Genomic DNA, 17,608 nt, shown 5'->3' on the forward strand with positions numbered 1-17,608 from the left:
TACCTAGTTTGGTCAAATATATAAAAGACAGGCAATGTTGATAGAGAATTAGAAATGATTTTTTAATCATTTTCTATTTTTATCCCATCAATTTCATTCTTAAAATGCAAGGTGCTACAGTTCCCTACGCAGGACAACAGATGAAAAGCAAGCCAAGAATGTTCTGGGAAAAGTCAAAAAGAGGCAACTGTGTCACATTTAAGGATGCTGGTCTGAGAGTGTGTTGGCAATAGTGAAAACTGGGACACCATCCCAATTTCTAGGAGCAAATTTGTTGCTGGTTGGTAAGATGCAATTAAAAACAGACACCCCCTGAAAACTCAGCAGATTCTTATCTTAAAGGGCTTTGCTCCTTTGAACAGGGACCTGCCTCCCTCTTCACTTATATCTGCCCAGACCCAGCTCTGCCCCTGGCCCAGAGTAGTCATAGCAAAAAAAAAAAAGAGAGAGAAATAGCAGCATTTGAGTATTTGTTTTGTGCCAGTCCCCTGCCAAGGGGTTTCCACACATTGTTACATTATTTACAACCCTATGAGATGGCTATGACTCTCTTCCCATTTTACAGGTGGAAAAACTGAGGTCTGGAGGATCCATGGATCATGTTCAAGGTACCCTGGTCACCATGCACTAGAGCCCAGAGTGAAGCCAGGTCTGACTGCTCCCAGAGTGGGCCCCACCCCCACCTGCTTATTGTTGGGGTGACCCCTGGATGCCTGTGGTCAGAGGAGGCCTTGAAGTTCCCTCTCCACACTCATTGAACACCAACCACATCCAGGGCCCCAGCCTGGGAGAGTTGAAAGACCCAAGGCCAAGGCTTAGCCAAGGAAAACACTTTAATGGATCCAAGGTCCTGTCCACTTCCTGTTCTTTCTCTTCCTCTTCCCCACTGCCAGAACTCAGGATCCAACACAAAGATGGAGATGGGATGACACCGGCCACATGCATGGGACTGAAGGAGTAAGGGCCATCGTGCAAAATCCTCTTGTGGCCACCAGATCTCTCCTGGAAAAGCTGGGTAGCTGTCAAAGAGGCTCCTTTCTTGGGTGCTGAGGGTGAGCCCCCACTGTAGCCCACACCCTAAGTCCCTTCCTAGGAAGCCAGTGTTCAGAGAAGGGCAAAGGGGCAGCAGCGTGATTCCCAGTCCAAGGTGCAGGTGGGGGCTCAGCCTTCACATGGGCCTCCTGCACTCTTGGGGCCAGAAATCCAGGCCGGGGTCTGTGGAGGGATGGTCCCAGTGCCCTAGGAGTGGAGGGCTCAGGGGAAACGAAGCAGAGCCTGCAGCTGTCCCAGGCCATGGAGGCCCCTGGCTTGCTTGGTGGCTTTACCTGATCAGTGTGGTTGGGCAGGAGGTGTCTTGGAGTCAGCAGGTAGTGGGATAAGGTAAAGAGGGGACACAGGGGGAAAGGGCTTTCCAGGGGGAGGAAGTGAGGGCCGGGGAGGGAACAGAGCAAAGAGGGCAAGTGGGGGGCCAGAGGAGAGGAGGGAAGTGAGCAAGGAGCTTGGAGAGGCGCAGGGAGGGGGCATGGGACAGCGTGGGGCTGGGCAGGGTCTCTGTCCCCCCCAGGGGCTGGGGGGGGGGTTCCTCTAGGTGGACAACAGGCTCTTCCTGGTGCTGATATACTGCAGGGAGGAGGAGAAGGGAGACACCAGAGGGATTCTGTTGGCTCTGAAGTTCAAAAGAAGCTAAGTGTGTTTTTGAGAATGAATGAATGAAGGGGTCATGAGCAGAAAATGGGGTGCAAAGGGATTAGCAAGAGGGTGTCTGGTAACTGGAGACAGGGGACAACCCAGGCCTGGATGCCAGCCTGGGCTCTGGCAGCAAAAGTGACAGAAGTCCTCTGGTCCCAGCCAAGTCAGTGGGGAGGCAGGCAGCCCCGAACGTCACCCTGCGGCCATACCCGTGCTGTGGATTAAGAACCAAGTTGGGGAGGGGGAGGAGGTGGGAGAGGAAGAGCCGAGCTCAGGCCTGTCTGTCCTGGCCACATCCCAGAACCTTCCTCCTGGGCCCTGGGGACCCCAGATCCCAGCCCTCCCCTTCCCTTCTTGCCCCCACCGGTGGCACCAAGGAATTACGGGCTTGGAAAAACTCACTCACTGGGGTCCTAGAGCTTCAGGGAGGTGACCCGGGGGATGTGGAAGAGCTGCGTCTCCTCGGAGCTGGTGGAGCTGCAGCATTGTCGCAGGGGATGAGTGCGTGAGCCCCCAGGCCCAGACCCTCAGCCCCAACACAGGAACAAGCCCAGAGCCCAGAAGAGCAGAGTTCCCCAAAGCTATGAACGGTGGGTGTGTTACAGCAAGAAGGCTTAGGGGCGGACACATGGAAGAACTTTATGGCCCTGGAGCTCCTCAGAGTATGTGACTCTTCAGGGTTAGGCACAGGCTTCCCTGGCCTGGAGGGGTGTGTGTCTTAAGAAGCGGGAGTGTGGGCAGCAGGGGGCCGGGTCCAGCAGCTGGAAGGGCTCCTTCCTCAGCCCCTTCTGCCCCCCTCTAGCCCTGGCAGCCTCCTCACCTGAGTCGTTTCCGGATGGGACGGAAGTACTTGGAGGTCTTGACAGCAAAGACGATGCTGGGGATCAGGAAGAAGGTGCACCACCCCAGGCAGAACCAGAAGGCGTTCTGGGACAGAGGATGTGAGGTCAGCACGCTGTGCTGGGCAGCGGCACCCTCCCACACTGCTCGAGACCCCAGTCCCCCCCAGACTCAATGAAGGACGTGGGGAAGGACCAGGGTGTAGGCTCACGCTGCCCTTCCCGTGGCAGCCTCCACGTCCATGAGCCCTGATGAGCTGAGGCAGGGCACTCACCCAGGGGTCAGCCACCATGTCACACAGGATCACACGGCCATTGTCCAGGGCTCTGGAGAGGGGCTGGCAGGTGGCAATGTGCTGAGTCACCTGTGGTGTTGACATGAGGCAGGTACATGCCAACACACTCAGACCCACGGGTGTTCAGAGAGAGGCTGACAAGGACGCGGGACAGGCCCAGGCAGGGGAACACAGAGCGATGAGGACCCACTGACATTGGCTTGTCGCTCACCTCCTGCACTTCCCACCCCATTCACCAGCCTGTGTTAAGCCCCTGCTGTGTGCCCAGAGATGTCCTCCAAGTCACTCACACTGGAAGACAACATGTGTGCACACACACAGTGCACTGCACACATTCATACCCACACATGCATGCAAACACACTCAGGGCTAAGCAAGACCCCTCCAGCCCAGTGCGAGCGGCAGACTGCCTGCAGAAGCTGTGATCAGCAAGGGCCCACAGAAGGAGGCAGACTCTGAGGGTTGTGCTGGCCTCAGACAGGCTAGCAAGGGGCCAGCACGAGGAAGGGCAGGGGGCCGATGGTTGGTGTGTCCTAGAGAGCTACACTGACCATGCTCAGGCCTCAGAGAAGGGCTGTGGCAGAGGCTGGGGGTGGGCAGAACTCAGCATCCGGATGCCAGGTTTGGGAGTTTGGGCCCAGGGCACCCCAGGGGCTCTAGGGGGCAGAGGAAGGTAAATATCTGGGAGCTTGCCTGAGGCCAGGAGGGTCTGAGCCCCTACTCACCTCCTCTCTCACCCAGGCCATGTACTGGGAGAAGTAGCCCATCTCCCGCATCAGGAAACACTCACTTTCCTGCAAGAAAGAGAGGAGTCCTGGGCTGGTAAGGGTCCCAGGCACCATCAGGACAGGCTGAGCTGTCTTTCCTGGGAGCCCCCAGTGAGGGAGCAGGGCTGGAAAATCCTAGGGTGTGAGGCCCCTGTGCCTTAACCACTCAACTCACTTCCAACTCTAAGGCTGCCCCCTGTCCCTGCCCCACGCCCCCCCACTCACATTCCTCAGGATATGGGTGGCCCGGGTAGGCAGCTCTCCTTTCAGGTGAGTGACTCTGTCCAGGACACCTGAGGTCTCCGACTGGGAGAGGAGAGAGGATCCATCAGGGAACAGTCACTCATTCACTCGTCCCTCCATTAACTCAACATACAACACACAACACACTCAACTTGGGATGGGGGGTGTTAGGCCCCAAGGACACAGAGGCCATATATGGTGGTCCCTGGGGGTCTGCCCACCCAGCCTCCACCTCCACTGGGACAGATCAGAGCAGGCAAGGTTTCGAGTCAGCTGAACCCCCAAGTCCTTCCTCCCTCTACTGCCCACCTACCCCATCCCACCCTCCCCACCCCTCCCTAGCGGCCACCTGGAGATGTGGGGCAGAGGATGCTAATGCCTGGATGCTGTGGTTGAGTTCAGCCTGTGAAAGAGTGGGCAGGGCTGGTTAGGGGAAGGGCTGGGCAGGAGGGAGGGTTCACAGCACCCCCCTCCTCTTCCACGCCCCCTCCCTGCATCTCCTCTCCAGGTCCCCAGCTCCCTGAGTGTCCAGACGTACCACAAGGCTCTGCTGGGGGAGGACCTTCTCCTGGTGGAGGTGTTGGAGCGCTTGGGCCTCCTCCTGCAGCTGCTGCCCCAGCGCAGCATTGCCCTGAGGGGAGACAGATCAGAATGGCACTCTGCCCAGGCCAAGACAGCCTCTGCCAACATATCCTTCACCAAACTGCTCAACAAGACACACTGCAGGGCGTGGAAAGTGCTGGAATCAGAGGCTGGGCTCAGAGGCAGGAAACTGAGGCCTCCTGAAGCTCCTGGACCACATCTGGGTTGGGGGGCCTACCTGAGCCCAAGTTCCAAGTTCAGCTCTCACTTGCTCTGCCCACCATGGGGGAACTGGGGAGGGCTGTCTGTGAGATGTCTCAAAGAGAACTTTTAAAACTCTCAATATTTATAAAGACAAAGTATTCTTTTTTCCAGTAGATTTTAAGCTTCTAGAGGCAACTGTCATGGCATCTGATCCATCCCACTGTCCTCACAGCATCTGATCCTGTGGATGCTACAAGCTGTGTGCACCTACTAATGCCTGCCCAGCTGTGTGATGTCAGACCACATCTGACATCATCTGATCTGAGGTGAGGGATAATCTACTTTAGAGATGAAGGCCCAGAGATGTAGAAAGATTTGCCCAAGGCCCCACAGCCAATTAGTGGTAGAGTTTGAGTCAGAACTGACCCTACAAAACTGACCCTTCATCCCAGTGAGGGGCCCAGGGTCTCAGCCCTCAGTGGTGGGGGCCCTCAATCCCCTGCCTTTGCCCTCATCCCATCCCCAATTCATAAGAGACACGGGTTCAATCCTGGGGTTGGGAAGATCCCCTGGAGGATGGCATGGCAACCCATTCCAGTATTCTTGCCTGGAAAATTCCGTGGATGGAGGAGCCTGGCAGGCTACAGTCCATGGGATCACAAAAAGTCGGACACGACTAAAGCAACTTCACACACACACCTCCCCAAGTCAGGCACTCTTGCCCATCCCCTCTCCCTGGCTTCTGTCTCCAGCCTGCCCAGCAGGGTCGCTGCTCCCTTCTCACTTGGGTCTGGGACAGTCCCTCCAGCTCTTGGGCCAGCTTCTCCACGTCGCTATTCACCACTGGCTTCTGAATCTAGAGATAGACAGGAGAGGCCAAGAGGGGATGAACCCCGGTTCCTCCAAGCCTAGAATTCCCAGTATTTTGAAAGTACCCACACCAGCTAAGTCTACTACAACAACACATCAGTCACAATGGGTTTGACCTGAAATTGTGGAATATATAAGACATTTTCCATTAGGAAAGAAGAAAAAAGTGAGGCACCCTCTGGTGTAACCCAATGGAGAGGCAACTTCCCAAGAGCCTTTGTAACAACAGTGGGTTCAGGACCATGGAGAACGATACCTGTGGTTGGGTGGGGCGCATTCACTCCCCCAGCCGGGGGTGGGAGGGAGGGGAGGGTGGCACTCTGGGACACAGGGTCTGGGGACATCCCCAACAGAAGAGGCCCCAGAGACACGTAGGGGAGTCAAAGGAGAGTGGAGGGCCCAAATGAGGTGAGATAGTACCCCACCCCCACCTCCTCTGTAGGCCCCACTGATCTACCAAGGTCTGGCATGAGGTGCCCACTGCTGACCTCGGCAAGGAAGCCAGGGTAGTGGATGCTCTCAAGCCCACTGCTCTGCAGAGCCTCCAGGTCCCGGCGGGCCGCTGGGCTCAGCAGGTCCAGATTCTTCACATCCACTTTGAGCTTCTGCAACTCCTGCTGCAGCTTGACAGTGTACTGGGAGGGAGGGGGCAGGCTGGAGCCATGCTCAGTGGCTGAGCCAGGACCCCAAAGCTGCTGTCCCAGGTGAGGAACCCCTCAAGGCCCTCCTTCTGTATATCGAGGACACTACCAGCCCCGGACAGGGTCCTAGCAGGCCTCTGCCCCCTACTCTCCCCACCCCCAACTCTAACTCACCCTCAACAAGACTCAGCTCTCCTCCAGCACCTGTCTGGCTACTGGACAGCAACACAGACCTTCCAAGGTCACCCAGTAGAAATAGCTTCCTTGGCCCCTCTTTATTATATCACCTTGTATTAAGGTCTTCATAGCATGCTATTTACTTATTTAACACATAGTGTGCTATGTGCTTTGGGCTTCCCTGGTGGCTCAGATGATAAGGAATCTGCCTGCAATGCAGGAGACCCGGGTTTAATCCCTGAATAGGGAAGATCCCTGGAGAAGGGAATGGCTACCCTCTTCAGTATTCTTGCCTGGAGAATTCCATGGACAGAGGAGCCTGGCAGGCTGTAGGGTTGCAAAGAGTTGGGCATGGCTGAGCAACTAACACACACATGCTATGTACTTTATTATATCACCAAGTATGCTATTTACTTATGTGGGTACTTGTTTATTGCCATCAGCCCCATGAGAATGGCATCTTCTCTGCTCAATTCTGTACCAAACCAGCAGTGTCTAGAGCAGAGATTCACATGTGATGGGTTCAGTACAAGTTTGTTGAATGGGTAAAAATAAATGAATGAATGAATGGACACAATCAACATTTCTAAGATTTGTTGTTGTTCAGTTGCTCAGTGGTGTCTGACTCTTTGCGACTCAGTGCTCATGGACTGCAGCACACCAGGCTTCCCTGTCCTTCACTATCTCCTGGAGTTTGCTCAAACTCATGTCCATTGAGTTGATGATGCCATCCAACCATCTCATCCTCTGTTGCCCCCTTCTCTTCTTGCCCTCAATCTTTCCCAGCATCAAGGTCTTTTGCAATGAGTCGGCTCTTCGCAACAGGCAGCCAAATTATTTCTAAGATAGAGCAGTTTAAAAAGGGATTCGACATTTTCCAACCATTGCTGGGAGAGATTTAAAGGGCATGAAATTCAGCCCCAAGTTTCACAGATGAGAAGCTGAAGCCAGGAAGGGCATCAGAGGATGCAGCTCAGCCTACCTCTCCCCATCCCCCACACTGCCTTCCTCAGGGGAGCAAAGGCCCATCCTCTCAGAGGCCAGAACCTTAGAGAAGGTTTTAGGCATCAGTAACAGACAGGTACACGTGTCTCCAGATGGGCAGAGCCCTCCTGGGGCCCGGGAAGGCACACCTTGTCTTACTTATCTCTGCATCATCAGCTCACTATTACCTCCTTTGAGGACAAGTTCTCCTAAGGTCGTATTTGGAATGTTGCCAGATGGCCCCCAAGGACTGCTCAATTCCTCTGGACCTGAAGCTCTTCTGTGACTTGGACCCCTTCCATGGACCAGGGCTGAGGGCGCCCCCTCCTTCCAGTCAGCAGAGCACAGGACCTCATCTCAGTGCTTAGGCCCCTCACAGAAGCCCTTCCTGGCCAGCTTTCATCCTGCAGCCTCCCACAAGGACAGAGTCTGCTCAGTCGACCTCCCATCTGATTAGAGATGTTGAAGGAGGAGGTGGCGACAGTGTTAGGGAAACTGCCCCAGTTTATACAGTTTAAGACATGGAGTTGGGACTGAAAATCTGGACCACTTGGCTATGCTGTGCTGTGGGCTAGGAATGGATGGTGAATTCAAAAGGAGTTGGAAGGGGACTTCCCTGGCAGTCCAGTGGTTAAGACTCTGCACTCCCCATGCAGGGGGCACAGGTTTGATCCCTGGTTGAGGAACTAAGATCCCACATGCCCCATAGGATGGCCTAAAAATAAATGCATAAAAATAAAGCAACAACAATGAAAATGCCATGAAAAAAAATAAAAGGGGCAGAAAATGCAAGTAGATACTTAAATAAATATTTTTTAAAAAGGAGTTGGAAGGATTCTGCAGGATTTAGCATCCTAGGAGGAGCGGAGGGAGGACAGGAGGGGTATTTTTACAGCCTCTGTGCACCCTTGGGAGAACCACATTCACAAAGCACGTCTCCTCTCATGAAGCAGATTTTCCTTCTCTTTGTTCTCGAACTGTCTCTTGCCAGTGTGAATAAGTTTCTCCAGTTCTACACACCAAGTTCTGGCAAAGTCCAATGGTTAGGGAACAGGCTGGTGGGGAGTCAAATCCTGACATCGCCTACGGGCTGTGTGAGCTCAGGCGGGGGCTGTAGGGAGCCCTACTCTAGTGGTACCCAGCTTCATCACCATCATTTTCACTGTCACAGCCCTCCCCAACCTCCCCACTCACAACTGGAGCATCCCAACCGATGCCTGTCCTGGGTCAGGACACACACCCGAGTCCTCTCACTCACTGTCACCACCCTGTCCGGTCTCAACCTCAGCTGTGTTCGGTTTTCCTAGGAGCACAGCACTCTGAGCTGATCACAGCCTCCAGGCACTCATGCGCCCACCCACACACTCTGGAACCTTCCCTGGGCTCTAGCCCTGGGCCATGCCCTGAGCTTGCACCTGGCTCTCCTGCCCCGGAGGCACCTCCATTGCCCTTGCGGACTTCTCCGGTTAAAGGAGAAGTTTCCTCCATAAAGGCAAGACCAAAAAAGGGGGGACCTGCAGAAGGGGGTCCCCACTGTGTTCCAGAAGGTTCTCTCACCTGGCTGATATCCAGGTGCTTCTCCAGGTCATAGGAGTCATTGAGCTGCAGGACAGTCCAGAGTGCAGCCCCTTGCTTGCACTGCCTGGGGATGGACATGGGAGATGACAGATGGAAGGGCAGGTGTGTCGTCCTAACGGGACACCCACCTTAGTGCCCCCTCACACCCCACTCCAGCCCAGGCTGCCCACTCACTCATAGGCCAGGAGGATGCTGAGGTTCTTCTTCAGGCCAAGAAGTTGGGACAAGTTCATGGACGGTGGCAAGTTCCCTGGAGTGTCTACAAACTGGGGGTGGGGCACGAGGGAATGGGCTTGGAGCAGGGAGTAGGGGACAGGGCTGCCCCACCTTCCCAGGGCCTGGTCCCCTGCCACCCTGGCAGAGCAGAGACCACACCCCTTTGACTTCAGCTCACACCTGCCTCTATCTCCAGTCATTCTTGGGCCCTAAATCCTTGCAGGGACTCTCCAGGAATCTCTAGGTGGGTGGCCAGCCTGCTCTTCGGCAGAGGATCTGGGCCAGCATCTCAGCTCACTTGCTCAGTGCAATAGGGAACCAGGATCCCCAATTCCCAGACTTAGTGTTAGGAAACAGAGGGGCTCATGTCTGGGTGCCATCCCTAGAGGTCCCTGCCTGGGGCCTGGGTGGCCTCCCAGGGACTCACTGGCTCTTTTCTCTTACTCCTTATTTACTGGTGAATTTCCGTCTCTCTTCTTAGCTGTCTCCATCATTCTTCCTGTGCCTTTCGCCCTCTGGCCCCCTCTGGCTCCCAACTTCCTTCTGAACCTCTAACTCTACCCATGTCTCTCTCCATGTTCCTCTGGGCCCCAGGGGTAAGTAAGCCCACCTCGTATAGCTCTCCGCTCTCCCAGCTCTGGCACACCAGCGTCTGCACATTGCCGCCCACCAGGAAGGTAGAGAAGACAAGGAGGATGAGGGGCACAGCGAAGAGGAAGCTGAAGCCCACACCCCTGAGGAAGGTGGAGGGACACGGTTGAGATGGGTTGAGGGGGGAGGATGCCCTGGACCATGCTCTCCATCCCCATTCTGCATCCCGGGGCCACCTTGGTCAGTGAGCCAGCCCCAGGGCAGGGTCCTCTGGGGAGAGGACCTCACAGGTCTCGGCCTCCAGGGCAGGAGAAAGGACTCAAAACTGGTGACTGTCCCACCTCATCCCGCCCCATCCCCACTCCATGCCCTGGATGGCAGCCTAGAGGAGAGGGCAGCTGTTTTGCTCAAAGAGCCGGGGCTTCAGGATGAGGGGGACACATGTATACCTCTGGCTGATTCATGTTGATGTATGGCAAAAACCATTACAATATTGTAATTATCCTCTAATTAAATAAATCAATTTTTTAGAAAAAGAGCCAGGGCTGCTGGTCTCTGGGCCAAGGGCACTTGCAGGTGGCCAGCTCCAAGGCTCAGCCTCAACATGACTACCTGGCATGGCCAGCCATGACTCACCCATGACTCACCAGCAGGGGCAGCCACCTATGGCATCTAAGTAGGACCCATACGACCATCCAGAGCTTCTTTATGAGGTAGGGATGGGTCCACGCCAGGGTTTGAAGCTTGGGGAGTGAAACGTGGGCTGGATTTCACTCACCCCTTGGGCCAGGCCCCTTTATGCAGTGCCCACCCTGCACAACTAAATGTGGCAGCCCTGGCCTTAGAGATGATCTAGTTCAGGGATGGCAAACAGATTCTACCTCTGGTGCCACCTGCTAATGGCTGGATACTGGATTAAGAAGGATTCTGAGGCTCAGAGAGAAAAGTGCCCATTGATTATTATAGTTAGCAAAGTTGCCATTTTCTTCTCCAGGGGATCTTCCCAACCCAGGGATCGAACCCTCATCTCCTGCATTGGCATGCAGACTCTTCACTGCTGAGCCACCATTATTCATCTGGGCTCAGAGAGAAAGGCACCCATCAATTACTATAGTTGCCACCAGTGGGGAAGGGGAAGTGCTTCCTCTTTGCCATTCCTGCTCTAGGCCAACCTTTTTATACAAAGAAGGACACTGAGGCCCAGTTGGGTTATAATTCACCCAGGGCCATGCAGCAAGTTGGCCCAGAGCCAGACCAGAGCTCAGTCTCTTGATCCCCAGGAGCAGCTTCTGTAGTCACACTAGCAGCATGAGAAGAATGTGCCAGCCCGGTGGGCAGAGACCCTTCCCCTCTCCCCCAGCCCTTCTTACACCATGAGGAAGCGGGCTCCGGCTTCTCCCTTGGCTTCCGAGTGGCTGGGGTCCTCTCTGGCAGACAGCCCCCAGATGCCCAGGTTGAGGCCCAGCAGGTTACATACCACCACGAGCAGGACCACAGAACACAGCACGCAGCCTGCAATCCACCTGCCAAGGAGGAGGTGGGGAGTCAGGGAAACAAGTGGGGGCTGACTGAGGACCTACTGGCTGGGTGAGGCGCCTAACCCTGAGGCCGGGGCTTTAGAAGGGTGACTTCCTATAGGGTCCTCAGGCTCAGATCCCCAGGGCGCACAACTAAGTCGGGGGCATGCAGGCCCAATGAGTAAGGGGTCTTGGCTTAAATGGAGGCAGGGACTTAGTACAAGGAGGGCTGACTAGGGTTGGAAACCAGGCCCAGGGTGGCTGAGAGGCTGAGCCGCCACCCCCACCCCCTCCGCAGGTTTCCACCTGTATCTCTCATATCTCTGCACTTCCTCCAGGAAGGGGCGGCTGCTCTCTTCGACCTCCTCCAGTGCCTGGCTCCAGCGAGAAGCTGCCTCCCAGACTGGGAACGCTTCTCCCATTGTGTTTAGCCCTCTGGGCTGCTCGGCCACCACCTTCTTCAGCTCTGCCCAAAGCAGCAGGGGCTTAAGGGATGGGGAAGACTCCCCAGGGGCCCAGGAAGGAGACAGATGGACAGGAAGAACATCAGGGATGCATAGAGATGGTCTAGCGGGCCTGCCCACCCCAGAGGGCAGCCTTCAGCCTCCCCCACCCCACTGTCCTGCTCCATTCTTGACAAGCTTCTTTGGTAGGAGTGTGGTGGGGGCATTCTGGACAGCCTGTCTGGCCCCTGGGCAGGCCCTCACCTCTGACCATGTCGGCCGTCTGCAAGGCAGCCAGGATTGGGAGGGCGTTGAAGGTGGTGTTCTCCTGCCGGAACCAAATGAGGCTGTGCCTCCTGTTTTCCACCCGGGGGGCCCAGCTTGGGGGACCCTTGTTTCACCAGGTCCGGGGGGAGAGCATCCCTCCATGGTGCTTCCAGCCCAGGAAATCAGGGAAATGGGTTTCCTTTTGCTCTCTTGGTCCTTCTCCCCTCCCTCGGCTCAGGCTGACTCAACTCCCCCAAACACGGCTCCTTTCTGTCTCCACCCTCCTGCTGGGACTATTGCGGCAGAGTCCCAGCCATTGTTTCATCTCTCCCAGCCATTCTACATAGGACCCTCTGTTTCCCTAAAGTCCAGCTCTGGGCTATTCTTCCAGCCTCCGGTTCCACTTCCTTCCTCCTGGAATACTTTGCTCTAGTCACCCAGCACAACTGACTCAGCAGTTCCCCAACCCTGGCATTTTCCAGGCCCTGGGTCACAGGTGCTGACTCACCCTGCACCCTCCTCCCACAGCCCGTCTCCACCCAGGAGAAGCTGCCTGTTTTCTGGGGCTCAGGGTGTGAGCTCGCTCCCTAGCCATCCCCAGCCCACAGCTCATGAGGATCCTAGCCCTTCCTTCTGAACTCCAGGCCTACCTCCCCCACCAGACTGTGCATGCAAGGACCAGCATCGTGAGCCTCCAGTCCAGAGTGCCACGTGGTAGGTGAGGCCCTGATTGGACCCAAGCCTTAGGTTCAACTGGCCTCCCACCACAAAAGAGCAGAACTGAGGTCTCTCAGTTTTGAGTTCCCAGGCAGGCGGGAGAGAAGTCAGGTAGCCCAGGGCAGGTACTCACCTCCCAGACCATGCTGTAGAAGTTGGCTTCTGGGACGCCTTTCAGCCGATGTAGGACATGGTCCACGGAGGGCAACTGAAATGGTTTTTTGAGAGGGGGTTGTTATGACAAAGTCCATGAAGAAGCCTGGGAGGGGTCCCTGGGGAAGGATGGGGGCAGAGGCCTCTGAACATTCAGTGTTCTCATGTTTACGATGGGGACCACCACAGCCCCGACAGCCCTGGGTGATAGTGAGAACTCAGGAAGCTAAGTCGTGACTTCCCTGGTGGTCCAGTGGTAGGGACATGGGTTCTATCCCTGATCTGGGAAGATCCCACATGCTGTGGGGCAACTAAGCCCATGCATGCTCCACAATAAGAGAAGCCACGGCAATGAGAAGCCTGTGCACCACAACCGGAGAGTAGCCCCCACTCGCCACAACTAGAGAAAAGCAGAGCAGCAGCGGAGACCCAGCACAGCCCAAAATAAAAACATAAACAAAAAATTAAAAAAAAAAGAAGTCAAGTCATGTGAGGCTCACGGCACATAGCATGGTACAGGATGACGGTCATTAACCCCAGGTGTGTGGAGAGAGGAGGGGCAGCTGGGGAAGGGGATTCGGTGTTCGCTTCAGAAGACACCCGGAACACAGGTTGCCCAGGGATGTCTGGAGCTGTGGGGCAGAGCAGCCCCCTTCACCCCAGGAGGACTCAGTCTTGGGCCAGCACCTGGCTGAAGTCTGCTCCCAGCTCCAGGGTGTGGCTTTTGTTCAGGGCCACTGAGCAGCCCTGGCAGTGGGGCTCCTGCAGTAGTGCCAGGAGGCGCTCCCGGTGCCCATGGAGAGCCGGTGCCAGGGCCTCCTGCCCCTCCTGCAGCTCCACAGAGGTGGCGTTCAGGCCTCGGAGGTGGTCCACGGAGACCTGCAGGGCTGAGAGACCCACATCCAGACTGAGGGGTCTCTGCTGCTACCAGCATCCTCAGAGGCCTTGGGGAAGTCAGAGCATCTTTTCCTCCCCCAACCCAAGGGGCCTGGTGGTCCCTGATCTCTGTAGTTGTAATGGAAGCGGCCCCAGGGCACATGAAGCCAGGAGTGGACAGAGAGTCCAGAAAGGTAGGGGTGGGGCAGAAGAAATGTAGGGCTGGGCGAGGGTGGGGCCGGGGAGACACTCACCCTGGCCCAGGCTGAGCACTGAGGCCAGCACCTCATACACAGTGCTCTTGAGCTGGGAGTGGATCGCCTTCCCGATGCTGCTGCCGACACCTGGAGAGCATAGGGCAGTCTGCAGGGTGGGCCGCGGGGCCTCCCCACCATACCATCCACCTCCCCTTGACCACTCGGGGTGCTGGGCAGTCGGGTGTCCTGCAGTGGAGTGAGTGCCATGCTGCCCAGCTGGGCCCGATCCCCACATCCTCAAGGGCATGAATGAGGGGATGAGAGGGCCCCCCGGGCAGAACCCCGCCCAAACCTCACCATTCAGTTCCTCCAAGACTTGCTCCTGAGGAAGGGAAAATTGCTCTGCCACGGCCTTCAGCTCCTAGGCAAACATAGGGCCAGAGGCTGCTCTTCCTTGTCACAGAACAGCCTGGCTCCCATCCCTTCCCAGGCCCTTCCTGCCCACCATCCCTGCACCTGGGCGTCCATCCTGAGAATAGCAAGAGTGCAGTTATAAAGATGACTCCCCAGCAGGGGGCAGTCAGGTGCACACTGGAAGAGGCACCCTTTCCAATGTGCCGGCTAAGCAGGAATTTGCAGGACTCACTATGTTCTGGCCCGTCTCGTCCACCTGGGGGCATGTGGGGGTGAGGGGCTACTCGGTGCTCACCTGGGGGACCTCGGAAACCAGTCCCCGGAGGCTGAGCAGAGTCTCTGCCACAGCCTCGGCACTGGGGCCCATCTGTTCGTGCATGTGCTGGTTGGTGACAAAGGCAGTGACCACACCCATCCTGCAGGGAGGGGGGAGAGGGAAGGGGGCTGCTGGCTGAATGCCCATGGCCCCTTGGGCCTCGGCCCATGCCTCCCGCCTGACCTGGGCGCCCCTCACAGCAGCACGAGGGTGGTCAGCAGCAGGAAGGTCATGAGGACACCACGCTCGCAGGCCATCGTCTTGTGCTCCATCTTCACTCGACCCCCGCAGCGCCGGCGGCAGCGAAAACAACAGAAGCAGAGCCCAGCAGTGGGCATCGCCAGAAGGTAGAGGCCGGCGATCACAGCGCACACCACGTAGCCTGCCTGGTACCGCACCACCTGGGCCAGCAGCGAGGCATGAGGGGCAGCCCTCTCCCGCCTGACATCAGAAGCAGGCGGGGGGCAGGGGGCACCTTGCCCACATCTCCTATCTCCTTGTGAGGGGCACCGTGTCCTTATAGTTATTTGTTGTTGTTCAGTCACTAAGTCATGTCTGACTCTTCTGTGACCCCATGGACGGTAGCCCGCCAGGCTTCTCTGTCCATGGGATTTACTAGGAAAGAATACTGGTGTGGATTGCCATTTCCTTCTCCAGGGGATCTTCCTGATCCAAGAATCGAACCTGCGTCTCCTGAATCGGCAGGCAGGTTCTTCACCACTGAGCCACCTGGGGAAGCCCCATATTGTTATTTGCCATCTTACAAATAAGGGAAGGGAAGTCCAGGGAGTTGGGGCTCCCTGTCCCAGGTGGCGCTAGTGGTAAAGAACTACTGCCAATGCAGGAGTCATAAGAGACACAGGTTCGATCCCTGGGTCAGGAAGATCTCCTGGAGGAGGGCATGGAAACCCACTGGAGAACACCGTGGACAGAACAACCTGGTAGACTACAGTTCATAGGGTTGCAGAGTTGGACACAACTGAAGCAACTTAGCACGCATGCACGCCAACCCCACAACCACTTAAGGGCAGAGCTGTGATTTGAAATCAAGTCCGTAGACTGCTCACAGAAGAGAGGAAGCGATGCCTGAACCCCACCCTGGGGGTCACCCAGCCATGTGGGCTCAGCTGAGAAGGCCTGTCTCCTCCTGCCCCATATGCTCACGCCTGAATGCCCTCCCCCAAACTGCCTCCATGCTCACCTCATCCACCTTCACAGAGGCCGGCTCATTCAGCAGGGTCTTAATCAGCTCTGGGGAAAGAGTCAAGCTGAGTCTGGAGGCAGCGGCCCTGCCTCTGTCCACCCCCACTGCCAGGCTAATCCCTCTCCGGAGGGGGTCCCCCCACCACCTGGCACCCTCAGAGAAGGCAGTGTCACCACAGACCAGTGCCCACATACCCTGGCCTCCACAGGGATACAGTAGGGTATGTTTGAGAGCAGGCCTGGCCCAAGGCTCCCTCTGAGCCCCCCAGGTAGGAAAGCTGGTTAAAAGCAGAGAAGGGGCCTGGTCTAGCAGCCCTCTCTGCTAAGAGTTAAGGGACAGGCTGCGAGGGGTCCGGCCGTCCCTCCTGGTCCTTGCAAGCCCCCCACAACACCAGTCCCAGAGTAGACCTCAGCCGGCTCTTTGAGAACTTTGAATGTATCTTCCTCTACTTGAGGGCCGAGAAACGGAGGCTCAGAGAGGAACAGGGGCTTGCCCAAGGTCACTCAGTAAGGTGATGCTCTGGGAGCTTCTGGGGAGGAAGATGGGGGTGGGGAGAGCTGGGGACCCTGTCCTCCAAGTGGCTGCCGAGTGTGGGCGCGCCCCGCGGTGGACAGGCGATTAAGGTGAGGCTGGGGACCCAACCTCGTCCAGGCTCGTCCGGGGGAGGGGCGCACTCACCCGCGGGGAAGGGGTTGAGCTGCACCACGGAGAGGAAGCCGCGCACGGCGCCGTACAGGGAGTCCAGGGGTCCCGGGGCGCGGACGCGAGGGGCCAGCCAGCGGGCCTTGGCCGCTGGGGCGAAAGCCAGGCGCTCCGCCGGGCCGAGGGCCCTGCAGCCCACCGCGCCCGCCCCCGGGAGGGTCAGGACTACCCCCAGGCCCAGGCCCAGGAGGGCCGCCAGGAGGTCGGGCGCGCGCACCATGGGGTCGGCCGGTAGGCTGCGGGTGGGCAGACGGCGTTCAGGGAGCCGAGAGTGCGAGAGGCGCACGGGGCAGGCCGCGCATCCTTCACCCGGCTCCGTCCCGCCGCTCTCTGCTCTCCAAACCTGCCCGACAGGTTTGGGCTACCTGGGCACCCGCCCGAGCGCGGCCGGGCCAGGGGTGGAGGCCTGGGCTGGGGGTGGGGTTGGGGTGGGGGCAGGGCCTGCTCCGGACCCGCCCCCCAGCGACCTCGGGTGGGAGCCTGGGTGCCCTCTGCCCTCCCCAGACGCTCTAGGGAGGGCTTGAGGGCGCGCACGTCAGTACCTCTGGATTATGGAGGATGGCCCAGTTTCAACGATTATATTCAGTGCCCAGACTCAGAAGCCAAATTTGGAGCCTGGGAAAACAGCCACCAGGTGAAGGACTGCAGCCACCTGGGCCCAGGAGCCAGGTTCCGCTCTGAGCTCCTCTTGGGCCTGTTCTGTTGGCTCCAGCCATGCCTGCGCCCATGCCAGGTCAGTCTGGAGCAGAGAGGCCACCAGGCTTTGTCCAGGGAGGCTCTCTGATGGATCACTCAGATGGGTACAATCCTTTGGGAGGGTGGATCCTGGTAAATATGTGCCCTTTAGCCCAGCAATGCCCCATCCAGTCATCGGCTGAAAGAACTGTCAAGAATATGCCCAGAGATGTGTCTGCACAGGCTTCTGTTTTGTCAGTGGCTGTGAGCCCAGTACACAGAGGGTGCCCATAGCTGAGCAGGTTGGAGGAATTATTTGCTAAATGGATGGATGTTCCTGGCAGCATTATTCACAATCCCAGAAACAGCCCTGATAGCACCATCATTGGGTGGTGGAGAAACTGGCAAAATGAGCATCTCACACACTGGGCTGTCAATAAAGAAAATTAT

The 17,608-nt window shown here is 57.0% G+C and overlaps 1 protein-coding gene across 12 annotated transcripts; it reads right to left on the reverse strand.

The window, feature by feature from the left end:
• Positions 1-815: 815 nt before the first annotated feature.
• PROM2 (prominin 2) lies at positions 816-16,854 on the reverse strand. Of its 12 annotated transcripts, XM_081484786.1 has the most exons (25): positions 16,460-16,682; positions 16,189-16,310; positions 15,779-15,828; positions 14,761-14,978; positions 14,557-14,677; positions 14,205-14,268; positions 13,905-13,994; positions 13,462-13,661; positions 12,755-12,829; positions 11,902-11,965; positions 11,501-11,660; positions 11,048-11,200; positions 9,697-9,820; positions 9,045-9,136; positions 8,850-8,934; positions 5,979-6,125; positions 5,405-5,476; positions 4,373-4,465; positions 4,184-4,237; positions 3,817-3,897; positions 3,550-3,618; positions 2,804-2,893; positions 2,510-2,616; positions 2,092-2,166; positions 816-1,903 (listed from the first exon to the last, which is right to left on the reverse strand). In XM_081484786.1, exons 5-24 carry the CDS (start codon positions 14,674-14,676, stop codon positions 2,103-2,105), a joined length of 2,004 nt encoding a protein of 667 aa, XP_081340912.1. In that variant the 5' UTR covers position 14,677; positions 14,761-14,978; positions 15,779-15,828; positions 16,189-16,310; positions 16,460-16,682; the 3' UTR covers positions 816-1,903; positions 2,092-2,102. The 12 variants fall into 12 exon arrangements, with proteins under 12 accessions (XP_081340912.1, XP_081340904.1, XP_081340905.1 ...); XM_081484778.1 differs by lacking the exon at positions 16,189-16,310 and having other exon boundaries at positions 2,096-2,166; positions 2,804-2,866; positions 14,776-14,978; positions 16,460-16,854; XM_081484779.1 differs by lacking the exon at positions 16,189-16,310 and having other exon boundaries at positions 2,804-2,866; positions 14,776-14,978; positions 16,460-16,854.
• Positions 16,855-17,608: the final 754 nt, after the last annotated feature.

This window comes from Giraffa tippelskirchi, chromosome 4 (genome assembly GCF_054371585.1).
Source record: "Giraffa tippelskirchi isolate mGirTip1 chromosome 4, T2T-mGirTip1v1.2.pri, whole genome shotgun sequence".
In the NCBI taxonomy this organism is placed as follows: Eukaryota; Metazoa; Chordata; class Mammalia; order Artiodactyla; family Giraffidae; genus Giraffa; species Giraffa tippelskirchi.